Here is a 20,946-nt window from a genome sequence, read left to right on the forward strand (position 1 = left end):
ATCAGTGCAATGCAGTAGTGACTACTGTAAGGGAAGGGGAGTGGACTTTTGTCTTCTTTGTGTGGACTAAGGTTTATCACATCTCCTGGTGCCTTGGGATTCTCTTTATGGAGGAGGCTGAAGCGGAGGAGGGAGCATTTCCCCTGTGGTGTCTTACACTGGTGCTCATTCCTGCAGTGGACCACCGGGCTTTCACTCCACATCCCCTGCCTTCTCCTGGGTTTCTGGCTCAGCCCTGACATTATTGTAATATAGTTTTCTGTGTTTAATATTTCTTAGACCTGGTTTCCCATTGCAAGCATGGAAGAAACCCTAATGCATGAGTTTCAGAGGAGAAGGTAGCAGTCTGAACCTGCTGTGTGGCTCCATCAGCAAGTGTGAGTATTAACGTTAGAGCTGTCAGGACTTGTGAAAATTAATGGAGCCTGACGGGGGACAGACTGAGGTCAGAGACAGAGCTTGCCCTGACTGAATGTTTCTCGTGGTTTTGTAGCTGAGGCAAGTGAGTGCAAACTGTGGAGCCAAGGGGGATTTCTGGAGTATGCAGTGGGTACCAACTACATGCCAAGCATTCTTCTAGGTGCCAGGGTTACAGCAGCAAAAAGTTGGCTCTGCCTCCTCATAGCTTATAGAACCCCCTCCCCACCTCCAGGCTGGACTCAGGCCTTCTCTGCTATCAGCCCCCAGTAATTGCCAAGGAAGGAATTTAGATGAAACGTCTCCTTAGCCCATCCTGAGCCTCATAGTTCTTCCATGCTCCTAGCAGTTGGTATTTTTTCCTTTCATCCTACTGCAGAATTGTCTGCTTGGCCCGTTTTCAAGCCCAGGTTATTCTTATTCATTCCTCAGTGAAATAGAGAGGCTTCAAAAGTTGTAACATTTTTCCTGTTCCTGCTGGAGTTACAATATTAAACATATAATAATAATTTTAAATAGGAAAAAATTCCTCCTTCTGTGTGCCTTGGGTAAAACAAAGTAACTTTATATCACTGGCATTAGGGAACAGGGTTTTAAAACAGGCACCTGGCACTGCCCCATTGCAGGCAGGTTTCAGAAATGTGATCAAATTGTTATATATCTCTTATTTAGAAACAGTCCTGTGATAACAGGTCTGACTGTATATTTGTTTGATTCTTTTAAATCCCAACAAGTTAGCTTTTTTTTCTAGCACATTGCCAAGGGAAAGTGAGCCTGAAGGCTGCGCCTTGTGAATTTGATTTTCCCGGGCACCTGGGAGCCATAGCAAGTTCTTCTTCTGTCCTGTCATCTCTGTTGTTTTTCTTCCTGCTATAGAATGAGCTTTACTGACTGTGAGTGTTATGCCGCAGACATTTTTGGTTTCCTTATATATTTTAAAAATCTATAATTTGGGAGAATAGAGGGGAGAGGGCATAGGGATTGGCAGTCTTAAAATATGTCAGCTTTATGGAGCTAGGTTCTCTTTTATACAGGAAAATGACAAGCCATGTTTGCTTTTGGAGGCTCTCTTTCACAAAGAACTACTGCTGAATGCTGGGGTTTTTCTCTTGGTTTTAGCAGGAGTAAATAGGAGATAGTGATCAATTAGCCTTGCCGACCAGATCTCTGATTTAAAAAAAAAGAGTGTGGAGAAAGGATATTTGGTGTTAACCACGACCTGATGAACCATTGTGGTCGCCCCTGTTTTCCATATTCCCTGTTCATGAGGAATGGAGAGTATGAGGCAAGAGTTGTCTTCTAACAGTTGGCAGGCTGTATTAGTCTGTTCTCATGCTTTTATTAAAGATATACCTGAGAATGGGTAATTTATAAAGGAGAGAGGTTTAATTGACTCATACTTCAGCAAGGCTGGGTAGGCCTTAGGAAACTTATAATCATGGCGGAAGGGGAAGCCTACACGTCTTTCTTCACATGGCGGCAGCAGGCAGAAGTGCTGAGCAAAAGGAGGTAAAGCCCCTTATAAAACCATCAGATCTTGTGAGAACTTACTATCTTGAGAACAGCATGAGGATAACCACCCTGATGATTCAATTACCTCCCACCAGATCCTTCCCACAACACGTAGGGATAATGGGAACTACAATTCAAGATGAGATTTGGATGGGGACACAGCCAAACCATATCACAGGCAGATTCCTGGGAAAAGTGAATGTTCTGGAATTGACCTTGGATTTTGGTTTGACCTAAACTTGAGTTTTCTAGAGGAATTCATTCTATAATGATTTATAGCAGAAAACCTGATTGCAGTTGTTTGATACTTATTTTTGAGGAACATTAACTTGTATTGAGGGAGAGGGGCAAGCTAGAGAGGAAATCATGTTTGGCCAGAGCAGTGCTTATGTATGTTTATTTTAAAATGCTGATGCACATGTGCCCCCAGTCCCCTCATTGTTCTCTATTATCTTCCACCTAGTTCAGCCCAATTCACATTGTTTCTTTACTGCCCTAGTCCGTGTAGGTGTTTGAATTTATTACCTTAGACCTCCATTCTCCTATCAAAATCTCATCCTAATTCTCATAATTATAGCCAACAAGTTTTTAGATTCTGGGACCTCACATAAAGTTGGCCTTCTCTTCATTGGGTAGGCTCCCACATTCTCCTGGGAGCCTGTAGGTAAGAAATTATACCAGCAGCTGCAGTAGCATTCAGGGAATGTTTTAATTGAGCCAGGATGTGTTTTAATTGTCATAGCGTGAGGCTGACACTGCCTCATTTCCCATACAGGAGAAGTCTGCGATATAGCCAGAGAAGCATCTAGAATGGAGAGTTCTGTTTCATGGGTACAAACAAAAAGGGCCATAAATGCTTAATATTAGATAAAAGGTTACTATAGATGGAGAATGGCATGAGGAGCATTCATGTACGAGTAGGCCTTAAGTCAAACTTTATCAAGTTGTCACATATGTGGGGTCATCTGAAAACTAGTGGTCTGGGAGCCAAAGAGCTAGATTCTGGCCACACTTGTGGCCTGTGATTGTGCTTAGTAAGTGGCAGCACCTCTCTGGCACTCAGTTTCTTCATCCATAAAGTGGAATTGCATGAATCAGTGGTTTCCTCTTAATTTTTTTAAGCCGGGGTTATCTTTCTTCGAATGATGAAATCTTTCCCCAGATGGTAAAATCAAGGAAAGCATAGCTGCTCTGGCGAACCTCAGAGAAGGTCGTTCCCCTCTGCCCTTCTCCATCCCTGGGGAGGCTTCACGGAGCACAACTTCAAACCACTAGATTGTCTTGGAGGACCCTTAGGGGTTCATATGCTGTGATTCTTCGGAGCCATTATAAGTGGCATGTTAAATGTCCAGAGTTTTATAAGGGAGTTATGCTGACTTTGACATAAGTTGCTATGTGTTTGTTTTAACTGTTATAGAGTTCATCAGACATGTGCATAGCTGGAGATCTTAAACTTTTCATCTATTCCTTGCTACCTACTCATAGAAGAATACCCCCACCTGATTCTAAGAAGAAATTGTGGATATTCCGCATGAGTAGTCACTCTTGAGAGAAACAGTCTGGATGCTATCTATTACAGGTTATACTAATCATTCATGAATGAGAGGCCACTCTTGGCACATTTTTTGGTATTTGATAAATACTGGAAGACAGAGATATCTGGACAAGAGAAGGAGGCAAAAAGTTGTGTGTTAAGGGAATACATTGTGTGAGGTTAGGATTATCTCAACAGAGGTGCTGTGTTTGCATTTTGTGCAGGTTGGAGGCCTCATAGGCCCACTGACCTTCACTTTTAGATCCAAATGCTTATTGGCCCTAATAATACTTTTGTTAGTTTGAAAGACATGTTGGAACATGCCAGTTTCTGCCATGAGAAAAATCAAAATGTTCTTTTTCATCTTCAGATGCTTTGCTTTAAGAGTACTGACATTGTGCCTGGCATCAGGGAGTGGTGCAATTTGTGGATAAACCAATGATTTATTGATGGCGATTGGGAAAGATGGTCATGACAATAACATAACAACACAGCTAATGTCTGTTGAGTGAATATAAAGTGTCAGAAACTGTGCAGGTTGTTTATATGCAGGATCTTGTTTAATCCTCACCATACTTTAGAAGCAGTATTTTATTTTTACCCTATTTATATTTGAGAAAACTGTAGTTTAAAAAGAGGTGATTAGTCGGCTAGATTGGATGTTGGGGAGAAGGAACAGGACACTTCATGTGGGCTTAAAGTTGGAAGAAAATGTGACATTGGCTTAAACCTTGCCATAGCCCAAGATGACAACCTGAGTTCCTGAAATTCTATGGAAGTTCCCAGAAAATCTTGTGGAAGTTCTTTTGTTCCTTCACTTACTCAACAAATCTGAGTTGTGTGTCTGCCATTTTGAAGATATGGGACTAGGTACCTTGGGTCAATAAGGAACAACAAGCCATGATCCATGTCTTCAAGTCTGTGAGGAGACAAGTCACATGCAAAAGCGAAACTCAAAAATGGAGTAATAATAGTGAACGTGCACTGATGGTTTAACTCTGCACCATGCATGTGCTTTAGAGGCTATATTTCATTTTATCTTTGCCAAAACTCATGAGGTAGGTGTTATTATCCCCATTTTGCTAGTGCACTTTAGGGAAGATAAGGAATCTCCAAGGTCATACAGCTAACATGTGGCAGAAACTACAGAGTCCCCATTCTTATCCCCATGCTGCGTCCACAGTTTGAATTGTAATAGTTTTAAGATCGAATCATTAGGAATAGAAATGTGAGAAGCACAGTAAGAAACTATTAAATACTGCCCATAGAAGTAAAGATGAATAAGGAGAGTGTCATGGAATAAGCATGTAGATGAGATAGGATGCAAAGAAAGCTGAAGAAGAAGAGAGAGGAGAGGAAATATCAGAGAGGGAGGAGGAGAACTTGGAGAGTGCCACAGCAGTAATCAAGGGAATGGATCACACCACTGTAGTGTGATCAACAGAGGTCAGAATTCAGAAAAAGTCATGGCTTTGGCCATTAGGAGGTTATTAGTCACATTCCAGGGACGTTTTTGGAAGGAGAGTAGAAGCAGAAGCCAGATTGCATTGAATAACTTTTGAGTAACCATTTGGCTGTACATTGTTAAATCTAATAATATAGTGGCCCATCAGGCAAAACAAATGTGGTAAGTGGGCTGTATGAGAAGAAGAAATCAGAGAGGGAAGATCTGCTGGCAGACTGGAGGTCAGTTGTGCCTTAATTTTCCAGAAGGAGCTGGAAGTGCAGAAACTTTTGGGTGATATTTCCTGAGTTCTAGATGTTAGTTCAATACAAAAACAAAACAAAACAAAAAACAAACAAATAATAACCTCAGTTGAGGGCTAAGCATAACACATCTGAGGGCTGAATTGGTCCCACCAGCAGCAAGCTTATGGAATCCTCTTTTAAGAAGTTTAGAAGTGAAATGAGGAAGCATCTCAAAGAAGCAAAAAAGTCAAGGAATGTTTAAGATCATGTTTGAGGCACATATGTGTGTGTGTATGTGTCCAGGGTTGTTTGTTTTTGTTTTCTTGGAGTGGGTAAATATAAACTTACCAAGGAGGAGGATTCAATGTATAGAGAGAGGCCCAAAATGTCAAAGAGAGGAGATGCCTGGAAAAGGAAGGTGCTTGTGGGAGTAGGAGGAGTCAGATTAAGAGGTCAGTTTGCAAATTGAACATCCCTACTATGAGAATCCAAAATCCAAAGTGTTCCAAAATCTGAAACATTTTGAGTACTGACATGACACTTAGTGAAAATGTTCATTGGAGCATTTCAGATTTTGGATTTTGGGATTTGGGATGTTCAATCAGTATAACACAAATATTCCAAAATCTGAAAAAAATCCAAAATCCTGAACGCTTCTGGTCTCAAGCATTTCAGATAAAGGATGCTCAACCTCTGTTAGAAAGATGAGAAGATGCAAACAGATGGTGTGATGGGAAAGTGAAAAGGCAGAAGTGAAGAGAACCTCCCTCCTTCTGTACACATGTGGTTAGAGGATATTTTGCATGTCTGGAGAGGGGCTCAGTTGGATCCTGGGAGCTAGAGAGGAACCTGGACAAATTTTGTGATGGCTGCTTTGGGGAGGTAGTGGCTAGAGTGTGGAGGCACTTAGAACTGTCAAGGAGCAGCGAGGACCCAGTTGACTTTCAGTTCATGAGCATCTACTTATGTGACACCACTAAGTGCAGAAGATACAGAATAGATAAAACTCAAATAACTGCCTCTTTTATGGTCTCACTTATATTCTGTAGCTCTAACCTGAACTGATGTGCAAGTTTTCCACATCTCATTAATTCACTTGCTACCATTGTCACTTTATCGTACCTGTAAGTTACCTCTACTATTTGCTCAGTAATTTTCTTGAAATTACCTCTTATTTTACATATAAAGATAGAAAAAAGGAAGCTATATATCATTACTTATACTTTTATATTGTATTTGTCTAAACAATGCATTCTTAAAAGTAGTTTTAAAATACAAAACTATTTGACATTTTGTCAAAGGTTCCTTTCCATTTCACCTAAAATAATCTTGTGTACCATTAGTAGAACATAGACCATGCCTTGGGAATGATGAAACTGGTTGGTTGGTAGGGTTCTTTCTTTTTTTTTTTGAGACAAGTTTTGCTCCTGTCACCCAGGCTGGAGTGCAATGGCACAATCTCGGCTCACAGCAACCTCCACCTCCGGGGTTCAAGCAATTCTCCTGCTATCACGGCCGGCTAATTTTTGTATTTTTAGTAGAGATAGGGTTTCACCACGTTGGCCAGGCTGGTCTCAAACTCCTGACCTCAGGTGATCTGCCTGTCTCGACCTCCCAAAGTGCTGGGATTACAGGTGTGAGCCACCGTGCCCGGCTGGTAGAGTTCTTTGGGTCATTCAGAGCAAGGATTTTTTTTTCCTTGTTAGAGTATATATATGGCCTTGGTTTTTTTTATACAAGCAGGTCAGTTTAGCTGGCATGATCTGAATAAAATGGAAAAAGGCAGGCACCTCTTTGCCTGACAATTTTAAAGTGTTGCTATTTGAATACCAAGAAGTTTGAAGCTTGACTGCAGAGCCTTCCAAATTAATCTAGTCTGGCAAAAAAAAAAAAAAAAAAAAAAAACGAAAATGCCATCAAGTAACAGGAGATTTGTCAGCTGCCCTGTTTACACTTTTCATATAAAACATAAAGGTTGGCAGATTATAGATGAAAGGTCAGTTCAGCAAAATAGAAAATATGTCAGACAATCTCATAACATCGGTAACAGAGGATGGAAGTTGGAAGCTACTACTGGATTCTCAGAAAGAGATGAGTTTGTTGGTGATGTGTAAATATCATCACCTTTTCTGTGGCTCTTCATTTTGGTGGCTACCTGTTTATGCTGAGTCTCCAAAATTTGATTTAAAAGACACCAAAGATGCTTGTCTTTCGGAGAAAGATTTACTTTGCAGCAGTTTTACTTAAAAAAAAAAAAAAAGAAAGAAAGAAAAAACCCAGTCTGAAGAGGGAAAATATACTTCCTTTGCCATAGTGGCTAGTCTCAGCCGTGCTATCCCTGAACCCGAGCCCTAAAACGAGGATAAATTGAGAAATCCAGGCTTCCTGCAACAGCGGCGGCACATAATGAAAGGGTTTACAGTGAGTCCATCATCGTGAATGATTAAAGGGGAATTGGGCAACTACAGTGTGATTTGTACAGGTAAAATCTTCTGCTCTAAGAATCACACAGTAAGGACCAGCCTTGGAAGAGATTGCTGCCTGGGAAAACGTTTTAGCCTGTTCCGGCTTTGGGAGCACAGGTGAATTGGGGCGGGGAGCAGTATTAGGCTCATAGGTTCACAGAGCCATGATATTAGAGTTGTAGGGCCTCTCACAAATTTCCAGCATGTGCAGTACTGGGAATTTGTGGCCCTATTAATATATCTTTCATCTGCACTTGAAGTTCCGGAATTGTGCAAAATACCACCATTCTATCCAAACAACTTGCTATGCGCATCATACTCTTAATTACCAAATTCGCATAAGCATGCATTTGAGGGAGTCTTCCTATTCTTTTTTGAACTCTTCAGCATAGCCTTGCAAATAACTGAGGCCAAAGACGTGACATACAGCACTGTGGGCTAGTAGTCAAAGATATCCATTGCTGCTTGGCCTCAGCGTTTGGTTTCTTCTCTCTGCAGTGTTATTCTCTATCAGACTGCTTTCATCTCTCTCTTAGGCCTCCGCATTATTGCCCGTGCTATATATGCAATTTTATTATTGGCAGAAATCTAACAATTAATAGCTAAAGAAAAGGCAGTACTATTACAAAACATGGTTTGGCAGTCTTAAAAACTGCTTCAATATTAGCAAATACGTTTGTGATGTGCTGCTGAGACTGTGTGGACTTCACAATGTAATCTTTACAGTTTGAATTGCTGAAATCCAAGTGGACCGACGACGGAACTTGCTCCCCTCACCTCCCCTACAAAAATCTCTTCCCCACTAAGCTTCCTTAATGAAATCATTGAGACTCTGGCTTGCTGGTAAGGACCAGTTCTTACAACAAGTGTATTCAATTTCCTGCTAGTGGTAACTTTAATTCTTCCTGGAATAGCAGGAAACATTAATTTTGCATCAGACCCACAGGTCTCAGAAAGCTGGAATTATAGGTGCCATTGTCCCACTCTTTTTTTCCTCCAAAATAAAATAAAATAAAATAAAAAGCAGCAGATGAACAGTGAGGCTTGAGATATGGGTAGTGACAGAGTAAAGAAAAGAACATTAATTTCAGGTGGGGACAGCTGCCCGGCACTATCTCCCTTTGGATTTTGGTTCTTATAGCATCATGGTGATTTATTAATATGTATGACCCGTGCTTTATTCAAACATTATAAATCTATGCAGAAGTCTGGTGTTTGGGTTTTCCTTTATAGCTTTCATTCTTCTTCCCAGAATTATCTCATTTTGATCGGGAAACTTTTGCATAAAAAGCACACACCGAGAACTCACATTTCCATACCATAAATATTAAAAGAGGGTTAAGCTTTACAGTTTCTTCTCCCATCGCAATGGGAGGAAAGTTAGCCTTCTAATCAGGGGGCCCTTACTAATGTTCTTTTTATTCACAACCCAAAAAGTAAACTTAAAATTAGAGTTGAAATATGAAATTGTACTATCTGGTTCCTTTCATGTATGTCAACTATGGAGTCTTTGACTATGCCATGTCTTTTGTATGAAGGATATACTAAAAATCTAGTAGTTATCTAAGTTGTTAAGAATAGTTGGTTAGATTATGTTTTGAGGACCAAACTAGGTACAGACCTTCTCTTAAGGATCGTGATTAAAGAGATTTTTACTGGATAAATATAAAGTGTGGATTCATTACCCTGTGGATTCATCACAACGAATACATAGCATACAGAAGAGGGAAATGGAACTAGAAAACTTAATGTCTTTTTAGCAACGTTTTAGCTACTTAGCAGCTTCCTATCTCCCGTTATTGTCATTTTTGTTAGCATAAAGGAGTAGTCATAAATTCTAGTTCACATGGAAATGTAAAGGAATTTGTGAGCTATTTCATTTGGGTGAGCTGTCTGCTAATCACACAGTCTCGGCTGTTGTACTTTGTGATGGGAAATGAACGTACTAATTGGTGCTCTTTTTTCTTATTTCAGGAAACCTGCCATATGAATATAAAATAGTGATTGCTGGGAATCATGAACTGACATTTGATAAGGAATTCATGGCAGACCTTGTTAAACAGGACTACTACCGTTTCCCCTCTGTGTCCAAATTGAAACCAGAGGACTTTGACAATGTTCAGTCCCTCCTGACAAACAGCATTTACTTACAAGATTCGGAGGTAACAGTGAAGGGATTCAGGATATATGGTGCACCTTGGTAAGTGACGATTCAAACAGTTTTCCACATTGCTTTTTAGCTCAGTACCAAGAAAACATAGCTCAGATTTAGATGCTTTAAATGAAAATGATTAGGATGAAAGGAAACCTTATTGCTGTATTTCCAACAAAATACATACTGTACTGCTGCAAAATGCAACATTTGTTGTTTTCCTTGTGATAGAGATCCCTTTAGGCAAGATCAATAGGAGTTAAAGCTTTCCTAGATATACACAGTCATCCCTCCCTCAGTATCCGTGGGGGATTGGTCCAGGACCTCCCACGGATAAAATTCCATCATGCTCAAGTCTTTTATATAAAATGGTGTAGTATTTGCATATAACCTATGCACATCCTTGTGAATACTTTAAATCATCTCTAAATTACTTATAATACATAATACAATGTAAATATGATGTAAATCATTGTTATACTTTATGGTTTAAGGATTATTGACAAAAAATATCTAGCATAGGTGCAATCCTTTTTCCAATATTTTCTTTTCTTTTCTTTCTTTCCTTTTTTTTTGTTGCTGTTTTTGAGATGGAGTATCTCTCTGTCACCTAGGCTGGAATGCAGTGGTGTGATCTCAGCTCACTGCAACCTCCACCTCCTGGGTTCAAGTGATTCTCCTGCCTCAACCTCCAAAGTACCTGGGATTACAGGTACACGCCACTGCACCCAGCTAATTTTTATATTTTTAGTAGAGACGGGGTTTCACCATGTTGGCCAGGCTGGTCTTGAATTCCTGACCTCAGGTGATTGGCCTGCCTTGGCCTCCCGAAGTGCTGGGATTACAGGTGTGAGCCACCGCTCCTGGCCCTTTTTCTAATATTTTCTATCCTTTGTTGGTTAAATCCCTGGATGCGGAACCTCTGATTATAGAGGGCTGGCTGTATATGTTTATGTATATGGGGCTGGGTATATGTCTGTGTGACACAGAAGGATTTGAGAGGAGGTCACCATGTTACCCTTCACGTAGATTCAGCTACTCTGAACATTCCATCAGCCTTAGGTAACTCATTTCCTTCTCATTTTGTACTGGAAGCAGTCATAAAATATCTTGCTTAGATTAGGGTTTCTCAAATCTCTCTACACATTAGAATTACCGTCTCTGTAGAAATACAGATTTTGAAGCCCTACCTCCGGAGACTCTGATTGTCCTTCCTGAGATGAAGCCCAGCAGTTTGTATTTTTTAAAGTTCCCTGGGCAAGACTGATGCACAGGTGGTTTGAAAGTTACTGGTTGAGAGCTGGCACTAGAATTCTCAGAACTAAGCTCTGGAAAACTTGAAACGGCTACATGTATCCTTGGAGGCCAGACAAGAAGCATGTCAATCTTGACTGTATCAGTTGACAGTTGTCAGGTTTTAAAGGAGTTACTTCACAGTGTCTGAGCCTCAGTTTTCACATCTCTAAGATGGTGAAGATGATACCTATTTTAGAGGGTTATGATGAGGATAAAATAGGTAAAGTTTGCAGTGGACTTAAGAGAATATTGGATAGCTTGCTTAGGGTATGAATTATAATTTTTCTGGCCTTGGGCTCTCCCACCAAGTATTTGTGTGAACTTAGGCAAGTCGTTTAGGCCCTAGAACCAGTTTTTTGTTTTTTTTTTTTATCTTTAAAATGAGAATGTTAGACTAAATGATTGTCAGTATCAGCAGGTTCTAGGACTTTTTTTTTTTTTTTTTTTGAGGGTGTATGTAGAGCAAAACTGACCTGTGTGTGTGTATCTAGAGCAGAAGAACTCACCTTTACTCGCTCAATACAGAAAAGTACCCCAGTCCTTCACTAGGAGTTGTGGATAGGACTGGAAAAAGACAAGCAGATTGAATTCAGATTGGCCACTTTACTCGACAGTTTGGCTTGTCCTCTGTAAGTTAAAAGGTTGAGATATTTTCTGTAATTTTTTTTCTAGCTTTACGAGTTGGTATCCAGAAGGACTGGTGAGTGGGTACAGGAAGTACATCTCTGTTTAAAATCAACCCTGACAATGATTTTGAACTCTTAATTAAGTACTTCCTATATGCCAGGCATTGTCCTACGTTTTTTGTATATGTGTTACCTCATTTAATCCTCAAAATACCTTTAGGAGATGGGCACTATTATGATTCTCATTTGGCAGGTAAGAAAATCCAGGTGCAGAAAAGTTAAGTAAATGCTCAAGAATCACCACAGATAATAAGAGGTCTGATTTGAACCTGGCGAGTCTGATTCCAGGGTATGCAGCATGACCGAGGGGTGGCAGGGGTGGGGATGTGGTAATTGATGGTTATAATCCTCAGATCCAGTTTATACCTAGCTTTAGCAAGGTACGTCAATTTATTTTTTTAATGTGTGAGAACGTGGTAAAGGGCAAGAGAATAAACAGCAGAAATCAGTCCTGTCAAACTGTAATCTGGGGTCATGTAGGATGTTGATATTAGCATTTCTGGGTAAAGGGCAGGAGACAGAGCATTTCTAGCTTCACAGCCCAGTTCTTAATGTCAGTACAGTAGTTTAAGGAATGACCTCTGACTGGCAGAGATGCTCTACATGCAAGTTAAGATCATTGTTTAAAAATAATTTAAGATTACTTTTGAAAAAATCCTTAAAAGGCACAGGACATTTAAGGCTATTCCTGAGCAAGCAGATGTTCAGAGATCCCTAGATTGATAGTTGCTGAAATGATGACAGCAACAAACTTCCTCCATTATCTGAGCTGATTCAAATCTGTTTAGGACAGGGTTCAGCTAAACTAGACTGTAGCTGTGATGAATGAGGGAATGATTTTGGTCCTCAGGCAGATCTTGCAGCATCTCAAGAAATTGAACAAACAGACTAATTCAGATATGTGATGTGACAGGGCATGATCTGTTTTTGGTGGTGCTGCAAACTGCAGACAAAGTTTATATCTGAACTGGATTGATGTCATTTAAAATGTTTTAATTTTAATACTGGCAAGGGCAGCAAAGTCAAGAAAATAAGCACTAATCAGTCTTCTGAATGTTCTCCTAAAGTTGTCGTTAGATTTAATGTCTGTTGAGATTTCCACAAAGCTTCAACCATTTCCTATTGGGCATCTCTTTACAATGAGGGAGATCTTTAAATGATTTTTGCCCCATCCATTGGAATTGTTGATACTTTGTATTTTGACCAAGAATACAGAGGTTGACAAAAAGGACATTTCAGTTTCATCATCTGTTTTTGGGAGGCATCAGTAGTTTGGATCTCACTGTGAAGATATTTCGTCAAAATTAACATTCCCAGAACTACTGATAATCTGAACATTGATTTAGAAATGTCTGCATTAGCATTTCTGTCCTAGGGAGGAGAGTATTTGCCATCTCTACCACTTACTCAGTGGGACCTTGGGTGAGTTTCTGAACATCTGCCTGCCTCTGTTTCATCTCTAAAATGGGAGAAAACATTATGGTTTCATGGTTGTTATGAAGATAGAATTAATGCATCCACAGTACATAGAAGACTTTTTAGCATGGAGTAAGCATTTGGTAAATGTTAGCTATTACTACTAATAGTGATGCATTAGTGTTTCCAAACTACTTTATACCTCTGTCAGCCTTCGTAAGGAAACTATGGGACTAGGAGTGCGATTGGATAAGTTTTAGCCCTAGTTCACCTTCTGCTCATTGGGTGACACTAGGCAAGTCACTTAACTTCTTCATTAGTTGTAAAACGTGAGGAATGAGGTCTGCCCTAGTTTCTCTCATATGCCACCCACTTAAATGGTCATCAAAGTTAGAATTTTCAAAAACAATACATATTTGTGAGCATGCTTGAATTACTTTGATGTCTTGTACAATTTTTAACCTCTTTTATTGTTAAGAATTTGCCTCGAAGCAACGTTTGGGAGAACTTATACCATAGGTACCACTTTTCTCCCTTTGGAAATTAGATTTTTTCCATCTCTGAGATTTACACATAGGTGAGTCCCTGCTTAGTAACCCAACAGATATTTCAGTCCAAAATAATGTAAATTGATTGTTTGATTTCCCTGTTTTTACAGTGATTTTTTTGGAGGAAGTATTAAGTTCTGCATTGCTGATACCGCTAGTGGTTTTAAAAATAGAAATCAAAATAAGAACCCTGATATTAAGGATTCACAAGTTTCTCAAAAGTAATTGCCATCAGACTAGGAAAATAGCTATAATTCATGTATTTAGAAAATATGGATTGTGGCTTGGTCTAGCTACAGAAAAAGAATATTAGTCTGTATTCGTTACACATTCATAACTTGCAACACAGCTGAAAGCTACCTCAAGACTGGGGAGAATTAAAGTAGTGTTTTCTAATTTACAATTTAACAGGAATTGGTATGTAGAAAATAACTTACAACACACCAGAGCATTCATATATATTTGCAACCATAATGTTCTGTAGTACTTACTAGATCCCCAAGGAAGAGGCTTTGAATGTGGTTTGATAGGTCTGGGAAAATTCAGTGGCCTAAACTGAAGATGTTATAAGTGGGATGCCAGGTCTGGAAGGAAAGGGGCTCCCTCAGATGGGAGGGCAAGAGTTGATTAATTCTCTGGGGGCACCCTTACCTCAAGAGGCCTTAAGGCAGGTTTTATGGCATCTGTATACATTCCTTTACCATCTCATTCTTCCAAGAATCTGGAAGAAAGGCATCAGGGATCTTTTTAACAGTTCAGCCACAGATTTGCTTCACTTCTCCTATTGTTGTTTTTTTCTCATTCTTTTTTGGGAGTGCAGAAGAAGAAGGTTTTGTGTTGTCAGGCAGGTGGGTCAGCCTCATACTTATTTCATACCATGGGAGAGCTTGTGGATTGCTTGCATACCTAAAATTGATTCTCTGCCACCAATGGTGCCCAATTTTGTCTTTGTGACTCACTCTCAGCTCTGTAACATCTTTCTCAAAGGGTGAGTATGGTTAGAAAGGGAACAAAATTCTAATTTGTCAAATAGTAGCCCCTGTGGTAACTAATGGCATGTCTGGCTGGGTAGAGGGAAGGTAGAATTTTGAAATCATCTTTGTATTTTTGATTACTGAATCTGTAGCCAGCTTTTTAACACAAGCAGTTGGGGTAAACTCGCTCGTGGGACTAGGCTCTTCTTTTGCTGTTTTGATACTAAGATACTGTGCAGAAGAAAAAAAATCCACATACTAATTGATCAGCGGCCAAGCTGCAGAAAGTGAAAGGTCTATATTGCGCTGACTGGAGCAGAGCAGTTGTATTGTTCAGCGAAAGCCTGCACCTCGTTCTTCTCTTGAACAGAAATACAGAGCTGGTCTCCCGTGGCTTTTAATGAATATGAGTGGGGCTTTCCAATGTCCAGGAATTTGATCTCTAGGCTGACCAAGGGGTCAGGAACAAAGAGCACATTTTTTCACGTTAGAGTGGACCCAGGTGTAATTTGTCAGATTTAGTAACTGTGGAGGAAGTGCCTTAACTTCTCCAGCAGGAAAATTAGATCAGGCCTAGGCAGTGCAATTCTAAAATGGCTGAAATAGGAAGAGAAAGTCCGTTGAGTCGCATTTTCAAAGGAAGTGTGAGCAGGATTTGTTTTCCCTTCGTCTCTTCCTCTCATTTCCTATCATAACCATGTTGAATTCATTCATTCATTTAGATGTAATTTTCTCAGCATTTTTCAAAGTGGGAGTTGAGTGTTGATTTCACTCTCTGCAGCATTTCTAATTGTGTTTGCACACAAATAGCTACAAGGTTGCTCACATTTCCCTTGTTCTGATCAGTGCAATAGTACTTTATGTTTACTCTGTCAGAAAAGCGTCAGATGTTTTTATTTCCAATTATAAGTTTTGTAATGCATCATGTATTTTGCTGACAGTCTTCAAGTTCTTGAAATAGCGAACAAATTAACAGCAGATATTGAATGAGAGGATTAGAAAACCAACTGGCAACTCATATGATAGAATTCAGATACAGGGATGGGTGGAATGGGCTCATTTATTTTATTTTCTCAGTCATACTTTGTAATGAACTTGGGCAAAAAAAAAAAGAAAGGAGAAGAAGAAGAAGACAAAAGAAAAGAAAGAAACAGCTCCCTGTTCAGCAGAAAAATCCTTTGGCACTAAAGAATGAGACTATGCAAACAATATTGGTTCTGTACCACGTTTTCAGGGATTTCAGCTTTTATTCAGGAGGGTTCAGAAAGGTATTGGCACAGAAAAAGGTCTTTTGTGTGTGTGTGTGTGTGTGTGTGTGTGTTAAACAAATATGCACTCTGCTCTTACATGATTCTGTTTAAAGGCCCAGGGTAACATTTCATTTTTCTTGGCACAGGGCCCACAGACTCTCCCATTATGAAACCTATGGCTGTTCTGCCCTAGTCTAGAGTTACAGGGCTCTGTTTACATTTTTGCGTGTTTCAGAATGCAGCTGACTGCTCTTAAAGCCCGGATCAGATTCACTTCTGGTTTAACAACTGCCCTGTTTATTTGAAAAAGGAGAAAGCAAAACCGATCCCTTTGCTTCCTACCTCCCCATTGATGACCAAATCAGTAAATACCATTTCCAAAGCCAGTTTATGCAGAGCTGGTCATGTGGGATCTCACTCGCCCCTTTCTGCCAGCTCTGTCCAACTCAGCCTTCAAAGCCTGCCGGGTGCCTTTATCTGATGTGTTGGTGGTGGTTGTATGGAAGAATGCGGAGGTGCTAAAGAAGTATTTGTCTGCATTCAATTATGCTTCATAGCAACCGTTGGCATAATTTATATTTTTGCCTGCACATTCTGAGAGAGCAATTCGGCAAACAACAATAATAAATTTACATTTGGATGGTGTATTTCACTCAGAGAACTTTCATATGTATTATCTCATTTGGGGCTCTCAACAATTCTTTAACCAGGGTATGTATTACTAATAATAATTAACAATAGCCAGCATTTACAGTGTTTATATGTCAACTGCTGTTCATTATTGCCTCCTTTTGACAGAGACCAACATAGAGAGTTTTTGACAGAGAAAGTGACTTGCCCAAAGCTACAGACTTAATTTGAGGGCAAAATAGGACTAGAATCCAAGCTTCCTTTGTGGAGTTTGCTAGACTAAACCAGGATATCCTAGGTGTCTGTCTACTCCGTGGCCTGAGCAACTCAGGAAGTAGCTGCTTTTCATCTTAGAAGACCTGGCCGTTTTCATCTAGTTGCAAAAAGGGTGTACAGAAATCCAGGCCAGCACCCTTCAGGGGCTCTCAGGATTAAGTGGTGAGGTGTGCTTCTAGGGGAAAATAGGATCAGGGGCTCTCAGGATTAAATGGTGAGGTGTGCTTCTGGGGGAAAATAGGATCATTGAGGGAAGAGAAAAAACAAGTGACTCAGACACTAGGGTTTAAAAAAAAAATTGGGCAGGTGCAGTGGCTTGTGCCTGTAATCCCAACACTTCGGGAGGTTGAGGTTGGAGGATCACTTGAGCTCAGGAGTTTGAGACCAGACTGGGCAACATAGTGAGGCCCCATCTCTACAAAATTAAAAAAATTAGCCAGGCGTGGTATGTGCTTGTAGTTCCAGCTACTTGGGAGGTTGAGGCAGGAGGATTGCTGAGTCTGGGAGGTCGATGTTGCAATGAGCCGTGAGCACACCCCTGCACTCAGCCTGGGTGACAGAGTGAGACCCTGTCTCTCACACACACAGATTTATGTCTTAATGTGTTATAAGGCATGAGTCAGTTCCTGCTGTTCCTGCACCACAGAGGGAACTTCCTCCACCACACATATCAGGAGGCAAGTATAGGTTGCATGTGGCTTTTTCCCTCTGAAGAACCATGCAGTGGAGAGAGACAGCAGCCCTGGGCATATACACCAAGAGGGAAGTGCTGGCAGTGTACTTCGGCTGCAGTCAGACCTGCCATGGGCCCACACTGTGCTCCACAGAAGACCTGGACCTCCACTTTGGGACATGGCTGGCTGGCTGCTGGGTGTTCTTTCATTTTCTCCTATTACGCTAATAGGCTCCTTTTAATCCAGAGTTGCTGCCGGTGGATACAAAGAGTATAAAGTGATTACAAGCTCCATCAGAGCAGGGACTTTGTCCTCTATGCATACCCTAGGCAAGCTTAGTGCCTGGCACATAGTAGATGCTTGGTCCCTGTCTTCTGAATGAATGAATGAATGAATCAGGGTGGTAGTGGTAGAGATATGTCTCTGGCTGGTGAACTGAGGATTTACACAGATTAGACACCCAATAACAAAAGGAAAGAAAGTATTTCCAATACAAGATCAAGCACAGTCATGGACATACAAAACGGAAGACTAGAGATGATAGAGCAAAATGGAACCAAGCAAAGCCCTAAATGATGTCCATGGGCTTTAATAACATGTGTAACAAGGTACATATACCTAGATTCTTCCTGAACACTCAGAAATCTAGCATCTCTCCAGGTGAGCATGGTTCAATAAAAGTGAGAAATGGGAGTAGGACAAACCTCATATTAAACCTCACAGTACGGCAGTGAGAGTTTTCAAAGAAAGTCTCCACCAGCAATTTTAGGTTCTTTGGTATCATTTCTTCAGCTCAGATACCTTATTCCCATACTGTGAGCAGCTCTAGAAGTTACTCTTAGATACAGAGACCGTCGCTTCAAGGCTGCAGTCAAAGTAGTTGGTGTCAAGTTTGAGATTGGTCGGAAGCTAGACCAGGTGGGCCCTCAGAACGTCCTATGGACGTTAAAACCAATTGTCAAATATACAGTATTCCCTTTTCTCAGTGGCGGAATTCTCAGTGATTGCGTTCTTAGCGTCATATAGATTCTGTACCATTTATTTTCAGGCTACTTGACAAACACTGATTACTTATTTTGTACTCTGAACTGTAAGTGAAGAATGAACTTCTCCAGGTCTCGCCAGACAGTGAGCCCACTAGAGTCCCACTGACAGTCTTAACCTGTATTTATTTGGTTCCAGCCTTAGCTGCTTCTGTCTTCCTGTGATGCATTTCTCCTCTGTGGCTCAGATGTGTTCACAAGTTAGTCTAGGTAACCACACTGGATCGTTTCATCCTTCTCCTAATCTCTGATGAAGGTGAGATGGGTTTTGGAGCACACATATATTTGGAGAGATGAGGTTGCTCCTTCCACTGGGTGCTCCTCTTTTGCCAGCACCACATCTGCAGAGCCGCAGGACATCCTTCCGCCCCTTCTGATGAGCCTGCGTGCTGCCAAAGTTGTTTCACAATAGAGCCTTAATAATCAAAGCCATGTTGTGTTATGTGCTTCATACAGGAGAAGCCCCCTGCCTTCTAGGCTGCTTTGTGAGAGCAATGTCAAGGCATGATGTCACCCACCCTCTCAAGGGTTCATCCATAAGCCCATGGGAGGCTTGGTCGGGCTTGCAGACCCACCATGTGCCTAGGGACATCCCCTCTGATGGTGAAGGCTTTGTTGAAACTGTTCTCCAAAAAAATTATTGCTAATTCTCTCTTCCCTTAAACAAACAGTTCCTTAGGCTACAAAACTTCTGGCAGGGCCTCCCCAGCAGGAAGGCATCCCCACATTGGGCATAGCTCAAACATCTACAACTCTGTTCTACTCACAGAAGGAGGGAGGCAGTGGTATAGAGCTCCGCAGGGTTTGGCCTTAGAAACAGGCTGTTCCCAATAAGCTTGGCTCTCACTTTGATTATTTAGAACTTATTTACCTTGTTACACATGTTATTTACCTTGTTACACATGTTATGCAATCTCTCTGAACCACAATTTCATCTGTCAAATGTGTATATAAGTAATAATAATAACTACTATTTATTGAGCATCATTCACATACAAGTTCCAGATGTAAAATTGTTTTAAAGCCTCAAAGTAACCCTATAAAGGAGATAATATTACCTTCATTTGGGAGATGAGAAAATTAAAGGTTAGAGAAGTTAAATAATTCACTCAAGGACACTTATTTTGCAGAGAACTGTAAATCAGTCCCAAATCTGTTTGCTTCCAAAGCCTTTATGTTCTTCACTACTTCTGTGTATTTTTCATGGGATTAAAATAAGATCATGTATGTTAAGTTTCTGGCACTCAGTAAATGCTCAATTAATATTTTTTTCCCCGAAAGGTAACACTTGTTAGTTTTGTAATGGCTATTATTTTTTGGTTTTGTTTTGTTTGCTTTGTTTCTGTGGTGGTATTACCATGGTAGAAGAGAAGAAGCAAAAAGAGTAGAAATGAAATAAATGGGAAACTTGGTCTAGGAAAATGCTTACCCCTGTTTGTGTGTTGGTGGGGGAAGGGGGATAAAGGAAGAGAGAAAATGTTTAAAGTGAATATTGTACAGTTTCTTTGCATGGCAGGTTGCTTATGATCTGGATACATAGAAACCGTTTAGGAAAGGAACCCCATATTCCGCTGCATTTGGTCAAAAGGCGTGGAAGAGTGGATAGATGTCTGTTAAATGAAGACATATGGGCATTTTGAAGGTCACTTATATGGAGTATCATTTTCAGTGTATGAGTAATGTTGGCAGTGTGTTTCCACCCAGGAAGAACAAAAGTAATCTTGGATGGTGACTATAAATTAAATGTGGACTGTTCCATGAGGGCTGGTCTAACACCAAGTGAAAGTCAAACTTTGAAGTCTCTGGGTTAGCAGAATGTATATGCATTCTGCAAAGAGCTGCAAAGGTGAGCTACAAATCTGCATTAATTCAGGAGAGATGGGAAGACTGTTTTGCTTAAATATAAAAGATCAGCTTGGTTAAAGTGTAAATACAGTTACTATAACTAATAATGTCCAAGTATAAAATTTGTAGCAAGAAAAGAAATAAACAGGCAATGAGAAGTACCTGGTATAGAAGGGCATACTAGAGGAAGTGGTTAAGACCTAGCTTAAATAATAGTCTTCCCAGGATAAAATTTCCCAAGACAGCATCTGAAGGTGCCAGTGATATTTAATGATTAATTTAGATATTTTCAGGCCCAATGTCTTGGTGTGGTGGGTTTACAGGATGGATCACATTAAATAAAAAATGGTGCTAAAATTTCATATGAATCAACAGTAAATCAACATTGAAGACTAAGCGAAACCAATGCTGTATTTGTAAAGAAAAGAAAAAGAAGAGCAGAGTCAACATATTGATTTTTCATTCTTTCCTAAACTTGATTATGCACTTCTTTTATACATTATGTACAAAATAAGTGCATATAGAACTACGTGCCTCTG

General features: G+C 40.3%; 1 protein-coding gene across 5 annotated transcripts in view; it reads left to right on the forward strand.

Annotated features, from left to right (window-relative positions):
* MPPED2 (metallophosphoesterase domain containing 2) overlaps positions 1–20,946 on the forward strand; it is a 210,675-nt gene that overhangs the window by 83,832 nt on the left and 105,897 nt on the right. For all 5 annotated transcript variants that reach the window (XM_055282056.2, XM_055282053.2, XM_055282057.2 and 2 more), the window contains exon 4: positions 9,592–9,817. In XM_055282056.2, the coding sequence (XP_055138031.1) occupies positions 9,592–9,817 (226 nt within the window). The remainder of the gene's footprint in view (positions 1–9,591; positions 9,818–20,946) is intronic.

Source organism: Symphalangus syndactylus, chromosome 6 (genome assembly GCF_028878055.3).
Source record: "Symphalangus syndactylus isolate Jambi chromosome 6, NHGRI_mSymSyn1-v2.1_pri, whole genome shotgun sequence".
NCBI lineage: Eukaryota > Metazoa > Chordata > Mammalia > Primates > Hylobatidae > Symphalangus > Symphalangus syndactylus.